Here is a 24,761-nt window from a genome sequence, read left to right as displayed (position 1 = left end):
CCGCAGAGGATACCATTGGTCTTGACAGACTGTCCATCCACATTAAACAAAGCTCATCCCTATCCATATTCAAGCACAACTTGGATATGTGGATGGCCAACAGAAAATTTACCCCATGTCTGCCCACTGTGTGGACAGAGGCAACTCCTCAATGATTTATCCCATACATGCGTCTCCTCGAATTATCTGTGGTGTGATTGTAGTTATTATCATTAGAGGTAATACATCATTATTGACCATGGTGTGCTAAGACCAGTCTAACACTAAATGGAATAATTTAATTCTAGCACCAAAAGGGAAATTGGCTAGGCTTAAAGTGGACCATAAGGTTAGCTTGCCTAGTACTTGCCTATGAACTTGTATATTCTGGTAATACTAGTCTCCCTCATGCTTAGCTGTTGAAGATGTACTGTTAAGGTGACACCACACTCAGCTGTAATTTTCTTTATCATTAAAAGATGAGCAGTAACTTTAAGCAAGGATCCACAAAGTTAAAATAGAAGTCAGTATGTGTACTTGATAACATGACTGCTTCTCAGTTGGAAGTTAAGTAACTACATCAACTCCTGCTGCCCTACTTTACAGAGCACAGTAGGGTTGCTGTTTTTTTTTTTGCAGTAAGTCTAACTAAAGTGCTACACTTTTGTCTGCTTGCTTCTCATATCAGAATAGATTGCATCTGTTATCAAGGGATGAAGGGGAATCAGTATTTTTTTTCTGCTGATGTTCAAATATTTCCTTCTGAGTTTTCCACTTGCTGGTGCTATTCAGTCTCTTGCGCTAGCTTTTAACATTCAGTATTTTCTTAACGTTGGTTACTGAGCATTGATAAAAATAAGGTAAAGATTCTGCACAACTATTTAGTGTTTTCTTCTCCCTGTATACATGCCTGTTACTGTTTTTTTTCCCCAGCATGAATTTGATAAGTCTAAAGTAAATTCATCATCTTGCGTATTTTTTAAGTAAAATATGCTTAACTGCAGTTTATATAAGTAATAAGGGTTAAAATCTAGTGTACAAGTCTTCCTTTTTGTGTTTAGATTAAAGAGAATGTGGAATCAACAGAGTTGGCCCTGGCTTTTAAAACCAAATTAGAGGGACGTGGCCTGGGATTTAAGGTCCAGCCAGAGAAACAGCCAGTGTTTGCATTCTTACCCTTGAGAAGTTTTGGCTTTCGCTTCATTGTTCAGGGTAAGTGACTCTCCTTCCCACTGTTTGAGTGAGTAGGAGGTATACGTACTTTTTTTGTATGCAACTGGACTTTGTAGTAGCATTTATGTATAGTCTGCATAGCTTTAGGAAGCTAAATGTCATACGGAATGTTGCTGCAAAGACTAGAGTGGAATGTAGACTTTGGAGTCTAAACCACAGCGTTAGAATATTGGCTCTTATTATACATCTTGACATTAAATGATCCCAGAAGTGAAGAAATATTTGCCAGACATGAAGGAAATATCTTCAGAACTGAAGAGATGTTTACTTTTTAGTATTTGGTGTTTGTAAATACAGAACTGTAATTTAGAGCAAAACCGGCTATGTCTGTAATTCCTATGAAAGGTTGCAGTACATATAAAACTAATGGATTACTTGAAGCCTGAGAAGGTTCACTGCATTATACTCTTGTATATAGATTTGAAGGAAACCTTGGAGGTATTTGACTAACTTTTTATCTTTCATGTCTTCAAAAGAAAAGAAAAAAAAGTAGCAGCAGTTGCAGAGAATTCAAGAGTTAATTGTGAGCCTGTTAAGAATTTGTTGTTGTCTGCCATTTGTTATTTTACAACAACCCAGCACATTAAAGGTACAGGTTCTCAACATATAACTACCTTAAAGCAGTAGAAAAGAAGCATTACCACTGCCCTTTCATCACTCAGTCTTTGCAACCACTACTGTCCGAACCACATACCTCAGGACCAAGCAGAGAGTACTAGTAGGAAGCCTCATGCTTTAATTAAAAAAAAAATTCAAGTCTTCTGGACTAGTTAAAATAAAAGCTTATATTTTACTTTGTTATTGTGTTAAACTACTATACAGTCTGGTTTACAGGTTGTATAAAATAAGACCTATGTAATTTCTGAGTTACATTTGTAGTACAAACTTCTGCACAGTTTGATATGCATCTTATATTCATTTAAAAGTTTTTGATACTGTAAAGCCTATCTGAAAGTCAAAAGAAGCAATATCCTTAATAACAAGGACAAATTGCAAAGCCATCAAGAATGAGAAAGCACCCAAGCTTGCTTTACAAACAAAACAATGATCTGAATTTGTTTAGAGATGGGTTTTATTTTAACTAGAAATGTATAAAAACTGTCATTTCTATCCAGTGGTGTCTGTTTTCATCAAATTCAACATTTGGGTTGTTTGATACAATTGAGTTTGACCTCAGTGCCTTCTACCAGAGCTTTGGATCTGAGACTCTTAAGTCCTACCCTACCCTGAATCCCCTCCAACTGAATTACCTCAGATCTCATTTTCCACCTTTTTATCTGCACGTGTTTCCGAGAGTTCTTGCCATGATCACAGAAAGTGAAGACTTTTTTCAAATTCCTCGACTCTTCCCCTTTAAGTGTTTTAGGGTAGTGCATTATATAGATAAGAGTTAGGTTAGGCTGTTGGGAAAATATTTTTGCATTTTAGTCATCAGTGATGTTAAGTGATTATTTTCTTGGTTTTCTAGCATTGTTACCCCAAAAAGGATAGTGTAAAACACGTTTGTGTGACACTGTTAGTTTTCATATTTTCCAACTGTTATTCTAATAGTGTGGTTATTTAAATATACATATATGCGCACACGCGCATATATGTGTATATATACATACACACGCACATATATGTGTGTGTATGTAAGAGTAGTAGACAGTTTGTTTTAGTGTGTATAGATTGTTTCTAATGTCTGACAAACCATCAGGCTTTAAAAAGTGTTCAGCCTGTTTGGTAGAAGATCCCTTCTCAAGATCTCCATTCCCCCTGTGTTTACTGCTTGGATGCCTCTCACCTTCAAACTAATTGTGAAATTTGTGCTGCTTTCAGGATCAGAACCATTCCAGGAAGGAGAAAAAAATTAATAATCAAGGGATTGATCCTCCTAAGAAAGGGTCATCCACCGTCTCTTAAAGTAGGACCAATTTCTGCTTCCCCAAGTACTGAAAAGAGAAAGGAAGAAGTTAAGGATAGGCCCAAAGAGAAACTTAGAAATAAGTCTGTAGAGAAAAGGACTGAGGAAGAGAGAATAGAAAAATAAAGAAAAAGGTATCTGAATCCATCTAGTTTGTCGAGTCTGATACCTAAAACTTCAAAGTAGTTGAATCCACTTGCCAGTCAGTCTGAACACCCTTCCCTAGCGCTACCTTTTCTCCCGAGCCAGTAAACCCTTGGTTTCATTCACCAGTCTTACATCATAAACTACCTTCAAGACCCACATCAATGGCTTCATCATCGAGGTCGGGAAGATCCACCAGCAGTCTCACAGAGATGGAAGATGACTGAAAAATGAGAAAATTTTTGAGGGCACAGAAGCGACTGGGAGTCCTCCTGATATTGTCCACCAGATGAAGTCTGGGAATAGGCCCATCAACTCTGTCTCACTTTGCCACTGTACCAGTCCGCTACTTGGATCCAGTTCCTACAGGTCTTAACTCTTCCGGTGTGCCTCAGTTGGATCCGACAATCCAAAAGACTTGGGCTTCTGTTTCATCCCTTACTGTCTTGACTGCAGCGCTTTTGGGTCAAAACAAGTCCAGGAGCCAAAGTGTCAGTGTTGGCGCACCAGAGGTGGAGTTAGACCCTGCAGTTTTTGGAACTTCTTTTCCTCATTGGCGCCTTGTACTTGATAGCTCTGGTCTGAGATCCTTCTTGGAGCTGATTTCCGTTGAAACAGGAAGACTGGCAGAGTCATTTGACAGAGGAGATTTTTCCTTGGTTGGAGTGCCAGAATTGGCTTTCGAGGCTGTGGAAAGGCCCTTTGCTGGACCAGTAAGGCAGGTGCATGCAGCCAGTTCAGATCCATCTCAGCACCCAGTGGAACCTTTTCCTCATTCCTCTCATTTGGGTCAACAGGGACAGTCAGAACCAATTACTTTGAGACAGGTCCCAATCTGATACCAATTTATCTTCACCAGAACCACAGAAATGTGTTCAGAGAAAGCAGACTGAAGCACATGTACTGCTCAGCTGAGTCTGTCACTGAGAAGACTTGTTTGGATGAAGAAGGGTCCCCCAAATCTCCCTGGAAGACTTCTCATTGGGAGACATTCTAGAATTGGTGAAGAAGGGAGGATGGTCCACTGAGACCCCTTCTTTTGATGTAAGTCCATGTTCCTCAAAGCATTTGGTTCTGGCCTAACTGCTTCCTGAGTAGTCCCCCTTCCTAATCCTTTGATAAATTTCATGGCACAGAGGGCATGGAAGGATCTTGGTGTTACAAAGCCAATCTGTAAGAAGCCAGATACAATCCTAGTAGCTGCAGAAGACAGAAAACACTGATTTAAAGGTCATCCAGTAGATGCCATGATGGAAACAGTAACCACGAAGAAAGAACTGTCTGAAAACTTCATCTCTTCATCCCCCAACAGAGAGTCCAGGGAGTTGAACAGGCTAGGGAATCAGACTTCATCTTAAGTGACTTTGGCAGTCAGGGCGCTGTATTGCCTTGCTCATGTGTCTCATTTCAAAAGGGTCTTGACCAAGGAGATATCCAAGTCTCTCTTGAACAAATTACCATCGGATCTCCAAAAGACAATGGATGCCCAAATGTCTACTCTTCAGTCTATTTCTAATGTTGCCATTTGACTGCTCTCAAATGCAGCAAACACACAAGGTTGTACCTGAAGGAAATCTTTTACTGTTAGCATAGATTTTTTTCTCTTCCATCTTTTTAAGCACAGCTTCTCCTTTTACTCTAAACAAGCAGTCCTTATCCAAGGGTGCATCAAGTAATTTAGATTTGACATGATCAGGGAGAGGTTGCACATTCAGCCATGCATGTCTCCTAATGATGGATTCTGACACTGCTGCCCTGCTTGAAGTTTCTAGGGCATCATATCCACAGTGTGAGGAGTGTTTAGCCAGTTGGCAAGTAGAGTGCAGAAAATCTGCTAATTCTTTCGAATTGGCACAGTCAGGAAAGGCTGAATCTTTTGTTTTAATAGTTCCAAAGTGTGGTGTTGATATTTTTAACATGTGGAACTGACAGTTGAGTGCTCTGATAGCTAAGGTTGCAGAGATGTATACTTTTTTACCCCATTTGTCCAGAGATCTGGAGTCATTGTCAGAAGGAGTAGGATTATGTGCAGAACTAGCCTTAGCTCCTTTTGGTCCCTGTGTAATGACCTCGATGTCTGCAGCAGGATTTCTGTGCAGTATTTGTGAGAATCCGGTACTCTGTCATACCTGTCAGGTTTTCTGGGAGAAGGTGGGAGGGCGTCAGGAGTTAAGCTGGACTCTTGGAAGACTTCATCAACCCACCTGTAAGATAGGGGAGATGGCCAAGGGTCTGTGCTGGTACAGGTCTAGAAACTCTCTCCTAGTCTTTTCTTAGACGAGGGAAGTCCTGGGATTCCCAGTGGAAATGTTCCCTGTGGGTGTGAAGAGTTTCCCCTAAAGAAAGATCTTCTAGCGGGGAGGCAAAAGGAATGGATTCTTCTGCATCTGAATCCTTATAAGCAGTAAGAGGTGGTTGGTCCTCTTCAAAATCTGAATAATCAGACTCCTCAGAATCCTGTTCTGTCAGTATTTCAGGGGAAGGGTCCCTTTTCCTTTTAGAAGGTACAGGCTGACTACCCCTGACAAGAGTGATAAGATCCTCTGCCATTTTAAGCATTTGAGCTTGGGGTGGTGGCGCAGGGGTAAAATGGTGGCTAGAGGTAGATTTCCTAGGAGTGGCCATGCCTCTCGGCCTAAGAGTATCCATTGGTCTGAAAGAAATGGAAGTTAAAGGAGAAGACGCCGGTTTTTGTCTAGGTTCGGTAGTGCAAAAAGCCTCCTTGTACGTCAGTGCCTGCATCGCGACTCTGGACCCAACCAAGTCAGAGACAACCAAAGGCTTGGAAGATGAAGATTTCTGCGGCATACCGGACTCTGAAAGGGTTTCAGTAGAGGCCTGCAAAGGTATCGAATCGGGCATCAGGGGTTGTGAGGGCACCTCACTGAATTCCGGAGAACTGACAACCTGCTTAGCGGTAGTCATCTGAAGGCTTAGCCTTGTATGGTCTGTCTTTATCCTTGCGTTTTTTCAGAATGTCAAAAGATTGTTGGCTGACAGATGCCATTTCGGATTGGGAAGACTGAAGACGAAAATACCTGGCTACAAAAAGAGCTCTACAACGAATGGTTCTTGCATTAAAGAGGGCAAAGAACCGGCATCTGGGGACGTTGTGGTCTGGGCCTAAACAAGTGACACAGTATGAATGGAAGTCTCGATGTGGTATTTGCTTTCCAGAGGCGAGACAATTGTTAACAACTTCAGACATCGGTTAGTGCAAGAAAAATGGATCCCCAATGGGGTACTTAGCTTTAGACATTTTCAGCTTTAGACATTTTCAGCTGTAATTAAAACTCTGGTAGCGACGACCGGCACACTTGCAAACTGCTTCTGCTGTGGGCTTCACGGCAAGAAAGACCGATATAATGGTGTCGACAGCCTTCCTTTATAGCACTGACAACCTGATGTTAGCCAGCAAGCGACAGCAGCCAACTCCGGAAAAACATGGACTCTGGTATTCGGGCCGGCCGAGGGCTACTACAGCAGGGATAAGCCACAGGTGATGACTGCAACAGTGAAACACAAAGAACATCAGCTAGTACAGGCATTACCATGCACTAGTATCCCTGCATGCAACTGTGTGATTTAGCAGAAATCTTGAAGGTATCCTTCATTAACACCCCTTATTATGGCTCCGCACTTTATGGAATCAAGGTAAAAGAGACACTTGGTATGAGTGAACAAGATTGCAAGACCCTGTCTTCCGTAGGAATGCATTTCTCCACTCCACAAAGATCCTATTCCAAGAATCAAATGGGAGGTAATAAAATGTGGTTCGGGAAATCACAGGTTTTCACCATGACACTCCTGGGACAGACCTCCTTGAGGCAGAAGGGGAGGCAGCTTGAATGAACTTTGCCCCAGAGGCAGAGGTAGACCACAGAACCTCAGTTTCCATGGTCCCTTCACTGAGAAATCCTGTCAGTTACTTGGCTGCTGCACTCTGGAGGCAATCGGGAGGGGGGCAGTTAACCGTAAAGCCACAAGCCTGGCAGAGCATAACGTCCAATACATGAGTGTGAAGGATAATCACCAGCGGCTGTACCATGCCATACCCCATACCCTTTTTGTATCTGCTAAAGAAAAAAATTAACGATTCCCATTACTCAACCCAATCAGCTGGAATCTGCATCAACAGAAATTTCAAAATTGCTAGAAAAAGTCATCCAGCAGGTCGCCCAAGACCAGTCAGAATCCAGAGTCTGTTCCAGGTTCCTTTTAGTTCCAAAGAAGACAGGGACTTCTGGCCAACATTGAACCTCAGCTGCCTTAGTAAGTTTGTCAAACAGATTAAATTTCAGATGGTCACAGTACAGTTCTATTACCTCTCTGGAGGAGGGATGATTAGATGTGCTTTACAGATCTCTAGGATGCCTGCTACTATGTAAATATTCAAAGACAATCCAGGAGAGTTCTGTTTCTCCTTCTGGGAGCCAGTCATTACCAGTTCAGGGCACTGCCATTTGGTCTCACCACAGCCCCCTGGGATTTCACCAAGATTATGACAAAGGTAATAGCTCACCTATGAATGCAAGGGCTCCAGGTCTTTCCATATTTAGATGATTGGCTCCTTACTTCTACCTCTAGAAATTTACTGTTACAGCAGCAAGCACTCCTACTCTGTTTTGCAGACCAGTTATGGAAAACAATCAATCATACAAAAAGTAAACTGCCCAATACTCAACATATAGACTTCATAAGTTATCAGGTCAGCACAATTCAACAAATTGCAAACTTCCAACTACAAGAATGCTGTCGTTAAGGTTGGTGGTTTCTTGGGTACTTGAGCATTGCCATCCAAAAGAATGACTGATTCTTCATTTGTTACGTCTGATGGCCTCTATCATCAGTTGAGTGCCACCAGTGAGATACCACATGAAGGTGTTGCAATGGATGCTTCGGTCCAGTAGTTGGAGTCTACATCCCCTCCATCCCAAAGTCCGTCTCACTTAAATGTCTAGAAACTACACTAGTTAGTGGATAATCTATCCGTCATTGACATAAGAGAAACCCTTCCGTTCAATTCCCCAACCCATAATAACCATGGACACTTCCCTTCTAGGGTGTGGGGTACATTTCGAGGGGAAGACTGTTTAAGGCAAGTGGTCAGCTATGGTGACCAAACTTCCCATCAGTATCTTTGAGATGAAAGCAGTCCTCCTAGTATTGCAGGATTTCTAGGACTTAACCTACCCAAGGGTGTGATTTCCATCCAGGCAGACAGTATCTCGGTGGTATGGTACATCAGCAAATGAGGGGGAACAGGTTCATATCCTCTTTGTTGTCAGCTGTATGAGTTTGTCAGTGGGTGATGTCTTCCCATCACTTTCTGGAAGGTTCTAGTGGACAGGTTGAACAAGTCTCTTCTATTACTTCACAAGTGATCAAGTGATCTCTGTCAGACAGTGGCAATGGAGATTTTCAGCCTCTGGGGTCAACCCTGCTTTGACCTCTTTGCCTCCTATCTAAACAACAAGTGCAGCAGTTACTTTGTTTTTATCCATCCTCAGGGACTGTCACTGAGAGATGCTGTAGTCTACACTTGGTCCTTGGGGCAATTTATGCTTTCCTGTTAAAAACACTCGTACAGAAACCACAAGGTACAGGACCAAGGTGATCTTCATTGCCCCATTCTGGCCCCAGCAGATTTGGTTCCCTTTCCTTTGGCCTCCCTTGCACTCTCCCTGAATGCTGGATCCCATTCCTGATCTTTGGAGTCATCCATCTGGGATGCCTCTACCGGATAACTGTGTGGTTTTTCCATTCTTAATGTTAGCCAGAGATCCCAGGCTGTCTTCTCAAAAACATCCACCTAAGACGACTTATAAAAGATAACGGAAAAGATTTTATATTTGGGCATCTTCAAAAGAGTTGGATCCTTTTTCTGTCCCCCTCCCATCGATACTGGAATTAATTTCAGAACTTTTCCACCAGTTCCTCCATGAGATGTGACCTTGTTACTTCAATTATTTTAAGCCTGCTACATTGGCTAACTTAAAACCATTTTCCCAGTTTAATTTCTCCATGTCTTTTGGGTTTCTAATGCCATGACTCTAACAGACCCTATTCCTAAGTCAAAGTTTGAAATAATAGTAATTTCATGAACTTTAATCAGTCTTTGATGTTAGCCAAAAGTGCTCTTTGCAGCACCCACAATGTTCCCAGAACTGACAAAGTCTACAATTCATATGAAGTTACATGCATCTGTAGCCTATCTAAATTGAATTGTAAATTTCTTATTGCTCCTACTACTAGGTATCCTTCTTCCACATTGCCCTAATTTCTGCCCACAAATCCTGGTATTTTATGTTTATGTTTCTCTGTACATATGAGACTGTAATCACTGGGCGTAGTAATTTCAGTGATCAATGCTACTTTTGTCTTCTTTACATGGATTGCTAGATCTTGTTTTCTTGCATCGTTTTTTTGAGCTGTTGGCAAGGTTGGTCCCTTGTAATATAAACATCATCATTTTCTATAATGCTTTCTGGCTCGTGTTTCTAATGCGTCTCAGCTACTTCAGTATTTTAATGTTTGCATAATTCCCAATGCACCAGTCTTGACACATTACTATGTCTTTCAGTATGCAGGCCCTCTGCCATTAGTGTGTCACACACAGTAACAAGATGTGCGTTTCCAATTCTGTTTTACAAAACCTGCATTTGTCTGTTTTTCTGACATGTTCAGTGGACTTTGTAAACCAATGGGTACTCAGTCCGCTATCTTGGGCTGCCAGTAGTTAACATTTCATCTTTTGGTTTAAATTCACCTCTCCTTAACTATTCCTGCATCAGATCCTGAGCAATATGAGGTTGTTCCAGGAGTTTTCGGTAGTTGCTGCTATATTTGTCTTTTTCACATTTCTTGCCTTCTCAACTGATCCTTCACCTTATATTATTTTTGTTTTGGTTTTTTTTGGCACATTCATTTGCTGCCTGATTTTTGTGCACTTCTTGTTTGATTTCCATTCCTGCTTGACATTGAAATTTATATACTTCTGCTAAACAAAGCATGGAAGTTTTCTTAGACTTGTTCTCATGTTTTAAAACTTTCTCTGTTTGGATCTTGCGAGGTCAGCAGATATGTATGCAGTCCTACAATTGCAGATCTATTATATGTAATTAGTTTCGAGGAGGCTCATGCCTTCATCAGAACAGGGAGTATATAATCTTGATGTACATTTTTTTTTATAAATCATTTGATAAGCATGAGGCATTTTTCTTGTTTTCTTGTCCAACTGATCCATAACCTGTTGGGGCCAGTCAGTCACCCCAAAACTATAAGTTAGAACAGGAAGAACAAATTGGTTTATAGCTTGGACTTTGTTCCTAGATGTCAGGGCTGTTTTCAGTATTCATTTTAGTCTTCTAAAGTATTCCTTACTAACTCTTATTTGCATTTGTTCATGTTTTATTTTCGGTCCTTCATCAGTTCCCAAATATTTGTACGGTTCCTCCTGCTCAAGTTCCTTTATATCACATTCCTATCCCAAACTGATAATTTCTTGGTGCAGCAGCTTTCCTGCTTTAAAGGTTGCTTTTGCACAATTATCAAGACAAGATGACATTGGGGGCATGGCCAAGATGAGCACTGAGTAGCAGCAGTTCTTTTCAGCTGTCTCTCTTCAATGCCAGGATTTTTGAATATAACTTTCCTAAGAGTGGATATTTTTTCACTATTAGTGTTTCCTAAATATATATTAGAATAGTATATAAAAATTTTTTGTAGAGTTGCCACCTTTTGTTGTGGCTAAAACTGAAGTAAAGCCACACCCCTCACGTCACCAGTAACCATGCCCACCCCACCCCTCTCCTGCCCAAATTCCTCCCATTTTGTGATGTCACTGTGACATCACCCGACAGGGAACACCCTCTTTTTCCATTCCTGCTGCCTTCTTTCAGCTGATTTACTATGCATTTCTGTAAAAAAGTGTAGTAAATCAGCCAATTTACAAACTCCGATAGTCTGTTTCCTTTTTGAAACAGCATACCGGAGTTTGTACAGTGTTTTCCGGATTACCGGTGAATCAGTTTGATTTCTGGATAATCCGGAAAAAAACTTAGGGGTGGCAAGAAGGTGAACATAATATGGAATTTTTATTAAAACAAAATACACTACTTAAATCAAAAGTGGATGACTTGGAAAACAGGTCACGCAGAAGTAACATTAGAATATTTGGTTTTCCTGACAACATTGAAGGAAACAGAATGAAAAAATTCCTGACTTCTTGAACAACCGGAAGCATTATCTTATGGCATCAAAAGAGCCCACAGATCTATGGTATAAAAACAGCAATAGTTATTCTACAAAATCTGTGATAGTAAGGTTCCTTTCTTCACGTGACAAAGAAATGATTTTAAAAACAGCCTGGACAAAATCAATTAAAATAAAAGATAACGTCATTCATTTTAGCAATGATTATTCTATGGTCCTTTCCAAAAGAAACATTTTTCTGCCTTTAATCAGAGAACTCAAAAAGTCAAATAAAAACATTTATTATTTCTGGCTAGACTGAAAACTTTACTCCAGAATGGACTGGAGGTATTTGAGGACTTGGACACTCCTCTTTCTTTTATCAAAATCAATAAAATACTGGACAAAATTGAAGAAATGGAATGGGCAAATGCAAGTCTTAAAAGAAGAGCAGACAATGGAGCATGGAAAACCTTTGACCAAAAAAAAGAAATAAAAAAAACGAATACGTATTGGTTCCCTTATATACCCATGTTCAGCCCTTGACATGCTTTTTGTGTTTCCTAATGTTTTACCATCTTCTTATAACACAGTAAATAAAATCTATAGTTCAGATATATACAATTAAAAAAAATTAAAAGCAAAAGGGAAAGGAAATGGGAGAAAGAAATGAAAATGGATTATCAGGTGAGCATTTTCTGTTGTATTGTAGTTTTATATATGTTCCATGACTGTGGAACTGACATAGAATAGTGTATTCATGAGTTCTAAGAACTGACTCATTTTAGGATAAAAAAGCTAGGAAATCACTCCATTGGAAATTAAAATATTAAAATAATTTATATTAATATTTTAATTTCCATCAGAATGAAGACATTAAATATATATTATATATATAATAATGTTGATTATGAATTTTAGGCTGAATATTTTAGTAAGCGTATATTTAAAGCATTATTTGTAAATAAATGTTAGTTATATGTGGATATTATAGGGAAGGATGTTTTTAAATGGTGGTGTGTTTTAAGTGTCACATGATTAATGATTATTTTATTTAAACTTTGCATTCGTATATGTCTGTTATCTGAAGAAGTCTCCCTATAAGGAGAGATGAAACGCGCTTGATAAAACAGACTTTATTTTTTACTTGTGGGTGGCCAGTGGAGTGATTTCCTAGCTTTTTTTATCCTGTTTGTGTTTTTTCAGCTTTTCTGATGTCTAGCTTACTCATTTTAGTTCAATTTAACATATATGTGTGAAGAATGCATTATTCTTGTTCATTTGTCTTATGGCTTGCTGTTGCATTCATATGTTTGAGGGATTAAAACTTATTTGGAAGACAGTGTGGCTGTTAATACTGTCAGATGTTTTAAAGTTAAAAAAAGGGTGTGGGAGACAAATTGGTTTTGGTTCCATGTTTTATGGATATCTTTTCTGTGTTGTATGATTGCAAGGTGTTACACTGGCTTTGTGGGCACTATTGGATGTTCGTGTTACCCTGCTGCAGTCATCACACTTGGGTTATCCTGCCGTCAGGCAGTCCCGCAGTCGGCCCAAATTCCAAAGTCTTGGTCCAGCGTCGGTTGCTGTCGCTTCTTTCCTGATGTCAGTGCGCCAGGGGTATATAAGAGGCATCCGACGCCATTTTCTTCAGTCTTACTTGCCGCGAGGTGCCCGAAGCAGTTCGCAAGTGCCGGTCGGCCGAAACCTGAGATTTTCGATTTGAATTTCAGTCAGAAGTCTTCAATAAAGCTAAGTACCCTGATGGGGGAACATTTTCTTGCCTCAGTCCGATGTCAGAAAAAGTTAACAAATGCATTTTTTGTAGGAAGCAAATACGTCATAAGGACTTCCATTCCTATTGTATTCCTTGCCTAGGCCCAGACCACGACGTCACAGGTTGTCGGTTTTGCGCTAGGTTTAATAAACGCACTATCAAACACCGTTTTGACTTCACATGGCATTACTTTGGTAGGCAATTTAATTATATCATGCCGTCGGAGCAACCGACGACCGCAATTCATAAAAAACGCAAGGATAAGGACAGGCAGCCTAGGAATAAGCCAGACCCCGAGGCCTCAGCTGGGCCTGTCGCCGATTCTCCAGTTTTCAGTGAGGCGCCTACGCAGCCCCTGACTACCGCAGAGCTGGAACCCCAGACAGCTGCCGACTCCCAAGCAAAGGCTACTAGGCCGATGCAGCCATCTACCAACACCGGAGCAGACTTAGACAACGGTGCAGAGGAAACACCTTCGGTTGCAGAAGTTGCCTTCAGACCGACTACACTCACCATTAAATCTTATGCTAAGCTTAAAACTCCTTTAAAACCTAAGAAAACTGTTCATCAGTCTACAGGTCAAGGCCCCATGCCTAAGAAACAGATGCTTAAGATGGCTGAAGATTTAATTACCCTTATCAGGGTTTCCCATCCCCCTCCTGGTAAAAGACCAAGACAAGAGGAGGCTTATGCATCCTCTGACCAGGTTTCTTTCTCCTCAGATTCTTCTGAGGAACAGGATTACACTTTTCCACCCTCTGAGGATTCTGATGCTGAAGACGCTTTTCCCTCAGCATCTCCCCCTGAAGACTACTCCTTTGGGGAAACATTACATACCATGAGGGAACATTTCCATTGGGAAGGCCAGGATTACTCAGAGTCTAAGAAAAGGCTCCAAGAGTTCCTTTTATTACCCCAGCACAGACCTCTTGCTATCCCTCCTGTTTTAGATATTGTGGATGATGTCTACTTGGAGTCTAGTTTAAATCCAGACTCTCTACCTCCTGCTCCAGCCAAACCAGACAGATACTACAGAGTACCCGACTCACACAAATTCCTTTATAAAAGCCCTGTAGCTGACCCAGAAACCATATCCCAGGGTCATAAGGGAGCAAAAGCATCTATGGCTAAAAATCCTGTGCCTTCTGAAAGAGATTCCAGAGCCCTAGATAGATGGGGAAAGAAAATATACACATCTGCAACTCTGGCTATGAGAGCATTAAATTGCCAGTTTCACATGTTGAAGTATCAACAGTTCCTGATGTCTCAGTTAAAACAAAAAATGAGCACATATTCAGAACAGCCTGAATTCAAGGAAATGCAGGATCTGTTGCATGCAGCTGAACAGGTGGGCAAGCATACTTTACAATGCAGATTTGATTCACTGGAAGCTTCCTGTAGAGCAGCTGTTACTGGCTCTGTCATTCGTAGACATGCTTGGTTAAAAGAGCAAACCCTCCCTGACCATGTTAAAGCAAAATTATTGGATGCACCTTTACAACAGGATGTATTATTTGGTGTCAAAGCAGAAGAGGTTTTAAAGAAAATGGAGGATAAGTCTAAATCTATGCAAACGGTCAAGGATTTCTTGCAGGTACAACCCCCTCGCTTCAGCAAAAATTGGCCAACAAAAAATTGGTCCTTTCCAGCTTCAGACAGATCACAGAGGGGCAAATACAGACGCCCAAGGGGCAGAGGTCAGTCACAGGGCTCTTACAAACCTCGCCAATGGGGTTCTGCTACCCAGAAAGGAGAAGAAGACAGGCCCCAAGCTAGCAGAAGGCAGACACAATGACTCTATCCTCAAACTACCAAGCAAATCTCTTCTGGCAACATCCTTGGGAGGAAAACTAGCATTTTTTGCAGACAACTGGCACATCATCACAAAAGACAAATGTGTCTAAACATTGTCTCTCAAGGATACAGATTCCAATTTCATACATTACCAAGGATCAAAGGAATGCCAAACCTGTCACCAAATCAATGGGCAGAGGCACAAAAACAAATTACAGCTCTCATGAACATGAGAGCCATTCAACAGGTACCTGCACAGGAGCAAGGACAAGGGTTTTACTCAAGACTCTTCCAAGTTCCAAGAAAGGACAAAGCATGGAGACCCATTCTGGATCTTTCAATTCTGAACACCTATCTGCAAGTACCAAAATTCAGGATGCTAACACTACAGCAGCTTCTTCCCATGCTGGGCAAGAATGCTTGGCTAGTTCACTTTGGACCTCAAGGAGGCATACCTGCATGCCCCTATCAGACAAAATTGCAGAAGATACCTCCACTTCATTGCAGGTTCAACGCATTACCAATTCTCTGCACTGCCCTTTGGCTTATCTACTGTGCCCAGGGTCTTCACAAAATGCCTGGCACCAGTAATTGCATACTGCAGACAAAGAGAATTCAAATATACCCATACCTGGACGACTGCCTTATTCAAGCAGAAAGCAAGGACATTCTTTTACAGCATCTGGCATTTGTCAAACACCTTCTAAGTTGCCTAGGGTACACAGTAAACAAAAATCAATCAAAACTAGTGCCCTCACAAAACATAATATTCCTGGGTGCCAGCTTGAATACAACGGCCCAGATGGCTTACCTCACGCCAAGCAAACAACGACAACTGTTTCAATATTTCAAAATAATGGCAACAAAGACCCAACTCCCTGCAAGAAAAATTCTGCAGGCCTTGGGATTCATGGCATCTTGCATACTACTAATACCATTTGCAAAACTGCATATGAGGAAATTACAATGGTACCTGAAAAGTGTATGGACTCAGCACAGCCACAGCTTGGAAACAATGATTTCACTCATTCCCTGCCTTCAACAGGAGTTTCTATGGCGGGCACAGGCATGTCACCTCAACAAGGGTCAGCCTTTCACCTTGCACACAGCCAGGCAAACTATGACAACAGATGCATCGGACTATGCCTGGGGAGCACACATGGCAGGACAGTGCATTCAGGGCAAATGGACTACAGATCAGAGACACTTGCATATCAATCAAAAAGAAATGCTAGCAGTGCAGAATGCCCTAACAGCTTTCAAGGACCTTCTACACCCAGGACAACTACTAATAAGGACAGACAACACCACAGTTATGTGGTACATAAACAAGCAAGGGGGCACACATTCCTACCCTCTATGCAGGCAAGCAGTGACCTTGTGGAATATTGCACTGTCTTACCAGGTTCAATTACAAGCACAGTTCCTGCCAGGAAAGAAAAACACATTGGCAGACGACCTAAGCACAAACATATGGATCAACACGAATGGAAACTAGATCCACAAGTATTTGCAATGATAGCTCAAAAATGGGGACGCCCAGACATAGATCTGTTTGCAAGCCCCCACAACCACCAACTTCAAAAATTTTGCACAAGGACCTTCCATCCACTAGCTTGGAAAGTGGACACCCTCTCATTCAGTTGGAAAACATTAACAGTATATGCCTTCCCTCCACTGCATCTTCTAGCAAAGGTACTGCTGAAAGTCAGATTAGAGAGGCCACAAATGATTCTCGTTCCACCAGACTGGCCACGCCAACATTGGTATCCAATTTTAAGGAACATGGCCCAGGGCCCACCATGGATTTTGCCACAAATTCCTCACCTGCTCACCTAGCGAGACAATCTGATTCTACACAACCAGCTCAAGACTTTAAACCTGGCTGCATGGCAAATTACCTAAACAACCAGCCAACATCTTTATCCAAAGCTGTTATGGATGTCATTCTGGAAGCCAGGAGGCCCAGCACCAGGAAAACCTATTCAGACAAATGGAAAAGATTTTGCGCCTGGAACAGGCTAAAGGCCTAAATCCCCTGGAGCCAAACATTCCTCAGATTCTACAATATTTAACTGAGATGTTACACAAAGGACTTTCCTTTTCATCTATTAAGATCCACGCATCAGCAATTTCAGCTCATTACAGCACGGATCCTCCTTTATTTTCAAATCCACTCCTAAGACAGTACCTCAGAGGGGCTAAGAACTTAAGACCGCCAAGGAGAGCTCCAACACCTACTTGGGATCTCAACTTTGTTCTGGAAAAGCTTACACTGCCGCCCTTTGAACCAGCTTTTTCAACCGATTTAAAATTTCTTTCATGGAAAACTGCCCTACTACTAGCAATAACCTCAGCTAGAAGAGAATCAGAGCTACAGGCACTAATGACAGTGGAACCTTTCCTCATTTTTCATCAAGACAGAGTTTCTCTACGAACTAATCCATCTTTTATGCCAAAGGTGGTATCCAGTGTGGCCCTAAACCAAACCATTCCCTTGCCCACCTTCTTCCTAAATCCCCAGAACAAAGGAGAAAGACTCCTGCACTCTTTGGACATTCACAGTCAATTACATTACTACTTGGATTAAACTAAGGCTTTCAGAAAAACTGACCAGCTCTTTGTAGCCTGTGCTACAGGATCACAAGGAAAAGCTATCTCAAAACAGACCATTTCTAAATGGATAGGACATTGCATACTTTTCTGCTACACACATCATGGGAAACCAGTACCTGCTAACATTAGGTCCCACTCTACCAGGGCTACAGCTACATAAACAACCTTTCTCAGGGGAGTGCCAACCAAGGATATTCTGGAAGCTGCTACTTGGAGTTCAGTGCACACCTTCACCAAACACTATCACTTACCTCTTTATTCTAAGATTAGAGCTGGTTTTGCCACTGCAGTTTTGCAGGACCTACTAGCTTCTTCTAACCCTGTTTGACTCCACCTCCCCTCCTTAGCTTTGGGATTCAACCCAAGTGTGATGACTGCAGCAGGGTAACACGATGGACATAGTACAGATGTCCTTCAAGGATGCAACTGCAGTCCTAACATATGGGTTGTCCTGCCGCAGGTAGCCCTTCGGTCGGCCGGATTCCAAAGTCTGGGTCCAGCGTCGGCTGATGTCGCCCCTTCCCCGACGTCAGAGCGCCTGGGGTATAAAAGCGTCAGCCGACACCATCTTCTTCAGTCTTTCTTGCCGCGTGGCGCCCGAAGCAGAAGCAGTTCGCAAGTGCCGGTCGACCAGCTCCTGTGTTTTCAGCTACTGAAGTCTTCAAAAAGCTAAGTACCCCATTGGGGACCTTTTCTTGCCTCAGCCGATGTCAGATAAAACTGAAAAAGTTAATAATTGTTTAACTTGTGGGAAACAAATACCTCATAAGGATTTCCACTCTTACTGCTTACCCTGCCTAGGCCCAGAACACAACGTCTCGGCCTGTGCAGCTTGTGCTTCTTTCAGTAAACGCACTCTTAGGCGTCGGTCAGAGTTTGCTCAAGATTATTTTGGTGAAGATTACCGTTATATCATGCCATCGGAGCTTCCGACAGCACATTTACCTAAAAAATGGAAGGACAAGGACCGACATCTGCGGTCTCGGCCGACACCACGCTTAGGCCTACCGCGAGTGTCTCTGTCTCTTCTGAGCCGGTTTTACAACCACTACAGACCGACACCGCACCACCGGTTACTTCGGTACCGGAGGCCAGCTCTGTGCCGGTTTCTGTTCTCCCCTCTGAGACCGTAGCCCAGGATATTTCTGACACCATTTCGGTGGATAAGACTACTCCAGCACGCGGGGCTGCCAGGCCTCCAGTGTCCATGTCCATTAAGGCCTACACTCGTGCTAAGGCTGCCAAACAGGCTAAGTCTCTCCCTCCAAGATCTGTTTCTCTGGGATCCACTTCTGGTTCTCAAATTTTAAGTTTAGCTGAGGACCTTATTTCCTTAATTAGGGGTTCACAGCCACATCCAGAGAGAGGCTCTCAGCCGCCTTCTGTCAAGAGGCCTAGGGTTGAGCAGGTAGACCCCCAGTCCTCCAATGAGGCCTCAGGTGATTCTGCACATTCAGACTACCAGGAGGAGGCCTTCTCGGCCTACGAGGATTCTGATGCAGAGGAATCCATTCCCTCTGCTTCTCCTCCTGAGGAGTTTTCCTGTGGGGAAACTCTTCATTCCATGAGGGGACACTTCAAATGGCAAGGCCAAGAATACTCAGATTCTAGGAAAAGGTTAAGGGAATTTTTAAAGCTACCTCAGCATAGACCCTTAGCTATTCCTCCAGTTTTAAATGTTTTAGATGATGTGTACTTAGAATCTAGTGTTTCCCCTGACTCTCTCCCCCCTGCTCCTGTCAAGCCAGACAGGTACTACAGGGTGCCAGACGCACATCAATTCCTGTACAAGGGCCATACTGCTGACCCTGAAACTATTTCTCAGGGGCCTAAAGGGGTTTCCTCCACTACTGCTAAGAATCCACTTCCTTCGGAAAGGGATTCTAGGGCTTTAGAAAGGTGGGGCAAGAAAGTATATACATCTTCCACCCTTTCTATGCGAGCATTAAATTGTCAATTTCATATGATTCAGTATCAGGAATACATGCTGGATAACTTGCAAAAGAAATTAGCTTCCCCTGAACCATTAGATAGAAAGGGGTTACAGGAATTGGTTCATAATACTCAGCAGGTTAGCAACCATTTCCTGCAGTGTGGATATGATGCATTGGAAGCTTCATGTAGAGCAGCAATGACAGGTGCGGTCATATGCAGACATGCTTGGCTAAAGGAGCAAACATTGCCAGACCATGTGAAAATTAAGCTTTTGGACGCACCGCTAGAAAAACATAAGCTATTTGGTGCTACTGCACAAGAGGTTTTAAAGAAAATAGAGGAAAAGGCAAAATCAGTGCAAACAGTCAAAGATTTCCTCCAGGTACAGCCTCCAAGATTCAGCAGGAATTGGCCTTCTAAGCATTGGTCCTTTCCAGACACAGACAAATTTCAGAGGCAAAAACAGACTTGGCAGAGGGCAAACTCGAGGCTCCTACAGAGGATGTCAATGGCAGCCTCCGAACCAGAGAGGTGGGCAGGACCTTCCACTGCTCCGCAGGGACAATCTCAATGACTTGACTTTGACTCCGCCATCCAGGGCTCAATTAGAAGCACCTTTGGGCGGAAAATTGTCTTTATTCTCACAAAATTGGCACAATATTACAAAGGACAAATGGATACTGGACATAATAGACAAAGGATACAGATTCCATTTTCATACACTGCCAGCAAGGCATGGCAGGCCAAACCTGCCACCAAATCAAAGGGCAGAGGCACTCAAACAAATAACAAACCTACTTCAAATAAGAGCAATAGAAAAGGTTCCTTCTGCAGAACAAGGCCAAGGATTTTATTCAAGACTGTTCCTTGTTCCAAGAAAAGAAAACCAATGGAGACCCATCCTGGACTTGTCCGCACTGAATACTTACCTTATTGTGCCAAAATTCAAAATGCTGACCTTACAGCAACTCCTTCCCATGCTGGGCAAGGGGTCTTGGCTGGTAATTCTGGACCTCAAGGAGGCATAACTGCATGTCCCAATCAGACAAATTTGCAGAAGATACCTCAGATTTCTTGCAGGCTCAGAGCATTATCAATTCTCAGCATTGTCCTTTGGCTTATCTACTGCACCCAGAGTGTTCACGAAATGCCTGGCATCAGTAATTGCACATTGCAGATTTCAGGGGATACAAATATACCCTTACCTGGACGACTGCCTTATACAAGCGGACAGCCAACAAGCCTTGTTAAAAAACTTGGACTATGTCATTCACCTACTGCAGGCCTTGGGATACACAGTCAATATTCAGAAATCAAGTCTCGTACCATCCCAACAAATATGTTTCCTGGGTGCCATACTGGACACAAACACCCAGATGGCGTTTCTGACAAAAGAAAAACAAAAACAATTACCAGAATACTTCAGAAAATTGTCAACACACACCCAGATGACTGCAAGAAAAATCCTGCAGGCCCTGGGTTTCATGGCATCTTGCATTCTTCTGGTTCCACACGCAAGGCTGCATATGAGGAAACTACAATGGTATCTAAAAAGTCTATGGTCTCAACACAGCCACAGCCTGGAAGCATTGATCCCACTCATTCCATGCCTTCAAAAGGAATTTCTGTGGTGGGCTCAAGCAAGCCAGATAAACAAAGGTCTTCCTTTCAGCAAGCCTCATACAAGTCAAACTGTAACAACAGACGCTTCAGACCATGGATGGGAGGCGCACATCGAGGGCAGATGCATTCAAGGACAATGGACACAAAAAGAAAAGCACCTGCACATCAACCAAAAAGAAATGCTGGCAGTGATACATGCAATCAAGGCCTTCGAGAAGTTAATGCATCAGGGCCATCTACTAATAAAGACGGACAATACCACAGTTATGTGGTACATAAACAAGCAAGGAGGTACTCATTCCTACCCTCTTTGCAGACTGGCAATGAATCTCTGGGATTTTTCCCTACAATTGAAAATAGAGCTACAATCCCAGTGTGTACCAGGGAAGGACAATGTTCTGGCAGACAGCCTAAGCAGAAACATCATGGATCCACACGAATGGATGTTGCATCCAGACATTTTCTTACAAATAACTCAAGCATGGGGAAGGCCGGACATAGATCTTTTTGCCTCCCACCTCAATCACCATCTGAAAAAGTTTTGTACAAGGACATACCATCCTCAAACATGGAAGGTGGACGCTCTCTCCTTCAGTTGGAATTCTCTAGTGCTATATGCCTTCCCACCTCTTCCTTTGATGACCAAGGTGTTACTAAAGATCAGAACAGAGCAACCGAAAGTCATACTGATAGCTCCAGACTGGCCAAGACAACACTGGTACCCACTGCTATGGAGCTTGACACACACCAATCCGTGGATCCTCCCTCAATGGCCACTTCTTCTGACACAGCACAATTACAGGACACTGCACCCCAGCTTGAAAACATTGAAGCTGACAGCTTGGAAGATTCCATGACTATTCCTCAGGATACACTTTCCAAAAGGGTAAAAGATGATATCCTGGAGGTGCGCAGACCTTCCACTAGAAAAACATACTCAGCAAAATGGAAGAGATTTCTTATCTGGAACAGCAAAAAGGGTCATGACCCATCAGTGATGAGCATTCCACAGATCCTAGAATATTTGGCTGAAATGCTCCACAATGGCCTTTCATATTCTTCCATAAAAATACATGCTTCAGCAATATCTGCCAAATATAACACTGATCCGCCTGTATTTTCGCACCCATTGCTAAGACAGTTTCTAAGAGGTATAAAGAACATCAACCCTCCAAGGAAACCACCAGTGCCTGCATGGGACCTCAACTTCATGCTGGAAAAATTAACTCTTCCTCCCTTTGAACCAGCAGCATCTTCAGAGTTGCAATTTCTGTCTTGGAAGACAGCTTTCCTTCTGGCAGTAACCTCAGCAAGAAGAGTCTCTGAGCTGCAGGCCCTTATGTCAATACAACCATTTATCATTTTTCATCAGGACAGAGTTTCTTTGAGAACCAATCCGTCATTCATGCCAAAGGTGGTATCCAGGGTGTCCCTGAATCAAGCTATTCACCTGCCTACCTTTTTTCCCAATCCTCAAAATAAAGGAGAGAGACTTCTGCACACCTTGGACATACACAAACAGTTGCACTACTACTTGGACAGAACCAAGACTTTCAGAAAATCTGACCAGCTTTTTGTAGCTTATGCTGCTGGATTGCAGGGAAAAGCAATTTCCAAACAGACAATTTCTAAATGGATTGGAAATTGCATTCGATTCTGCTACTCTTTTCATGGAAAAACTGTGCCAGCTGACATCAAGCCACATTCCACCAGAGCTACAGCCACCTCCACAGCCTTTTTGGGTGGAAACAAAGGACATTTTAGAAGCTGCTACTTGGAGCTCCGTGCATACATTTTCCAAACATTACAACCTGCCTTTATATTCCAGATCCAGAGCAGGGTTTGCTTCTGCAGTCCTGCAGGGCATTTTAGCTACACCATCCTTGTCTTAGTGCCTACCCACCCCCAGGTTGGCTATGGTATTCAACCCATATGTTAGGACTGCAGTTGCATCCTTGAAGGACATAGTACAGTTTTGTACCTACCATAAATGTAGATGTCCGATAGGTATGCAACTGCAGTCAGGTTTTCCCTCCCACCTACCCCTCTGTGATATTCTTTTGGGTTACTACCCCTCAGTTTAGCTACCTGGGGTGATCTTTTATGGTGTATTTGTTTTTGTGTTGTACTTGTCTGGAATTTTTTCTCAATTTACAAAATTTAGCCTTCCTTAGAGGGCACCTGGCATCTGGGGCAAGAAACACTGAAGAAGATGGCGTCGGCTGACGCTTTTATACCCCAGGCGCTCTGACGTCGGGGAAGGGGCGACATCAGCCGACGCCGGACCCAGACTTTGGAATCCGGCCGACCGAATGGCTGCCTGATGCAGGGCAACCCATATGTTAGGACTGCAGTTGCATACCTATCGGACATCTACATTTATGGTAGGTACAAAACTGTACTTTTTGTAGCTACCATAAATGTAGATGTTCAAGTGTTCACCCTGCTGCAGTCCAGGTTACCCTCCCTCCATCCCCTCTGAACTAGCTGAACATATCTCTACCACTTTATCCTATACTACCTCTGTGGTGTATTAGCTTGTACCGAAGGGTTTTGTTTTATTTTTATATAACTATATATATATAACTATATAACTATATATAGCCTACCTTTTGGGGGCACCTGACATCTGGGGCAAGAAAAACTGAAGAAAATGGCGTTGGATGCCTCTTATATACCCCTGGCGCACTGACGTCAGGGAAGAAGCGACAGCAACCGATGCCGGACCAAGACTTTGGAATTCAGGCCAATTGTGGGACCGCCTGATGGCAGGATAACCCAAGTGTGATGACTGCAGCAGGGTGAACACTCAAACATCTAAATTTATGGTAGGTACAAAACTGTACTTTTTTGATATATTAAATCTTGTGATTTGGACAACTTGACGTGAATCCGGTTGCTGTGTTTGGTGAGTGGTGGTGTAGAAGGCCTTTTGTTCTCTTTTTTTTCTTGTTTGCCGATGTTTCGTCTTTCGGCTCCTTTTGAGCCTTGTTTTTTAGCTTGAGACTTTAAAATGTGTTCAGAGAGTCAAATTTACTTACTGTTTCCCTCTGGAACATCTCAGTTTCACATTTTCATTGAAATGGGCACAGGACTCTGCCTCTGAAGCTTCTAAGTTGCTGCCGGCCACTAATAAGCATCATCACAAAGCGATCAAGGCGAAGTGAACTTTGAACCCTATTAGGTCATCATTTTTTTTCAGAATGGAACACGTGAATTCATCCAGGAATACCTTGTGGACTTAATCTGTTTGTCTTTAAATAACTCTAAATGAATGTAAATATACAGTTTCTTCATTTTATTATAGTAGGGAGAATGGAAAAGGGATTGAAAATTTGTACTGTTTTAAGTATATGTCTTTTTTACTCAATTGAGATATGCTTGCTTACAGACAGTCCTGTGTTTCACTAATACATAAATGCAGCATATTCTAACATTGTGTCTAACAGATGCATGAAATTAGATATTCCTATTTAGCTTCAGGAAAAGCAATTTATCTTTAAAAATACAATAATTAAACAGAAAAGCAGCCTGTTTAAAAAAAAAAAAAATCAACTTAAG

General features: G+C 42.3%; 1 protein-coding gene across 1 annotated transcript in view; it reads left to right on the top strand.

Moving 5' to 3' along the window:
* The window catches only part of LOC122800223 (protein NO VEIN-like), a 1,589,974-nt gene that overhangs the window by 1,290,995 nt on the left and 274,218 nt on the right, over positions 1-24,761 (top strand). Inside the window, exon 20 of the mRNA XM_044069716.1 lies at positions 1,041-1,191. Coding sequence (XP_043925651.1) covers positions 1,041-1,191 — 151 coding nt within the window. The remainder of the gene's footprint in view (positions 1-1,040; positions 1,192-24,761) is intronic.

Source organism: Protopterus annectens, chromosome 4.part0 (genome assembly GCF_019279795.1).
Source record: "Protopterus annectens isolate FY-2018-M chromosome 4.part0, PAN1.0, whole genome shotgun sequence".
NCBI classification, from domain to species: Eukaryota; Metazoa; Chordata; order Ceratodontiformes; family Protopteridae; genus Protopterus; species Protopterus annectens.
Note: the sequence above shows the minus strand (reverse complement) of the source record. Positions and strands in the feature narration are given on the sequence as shown.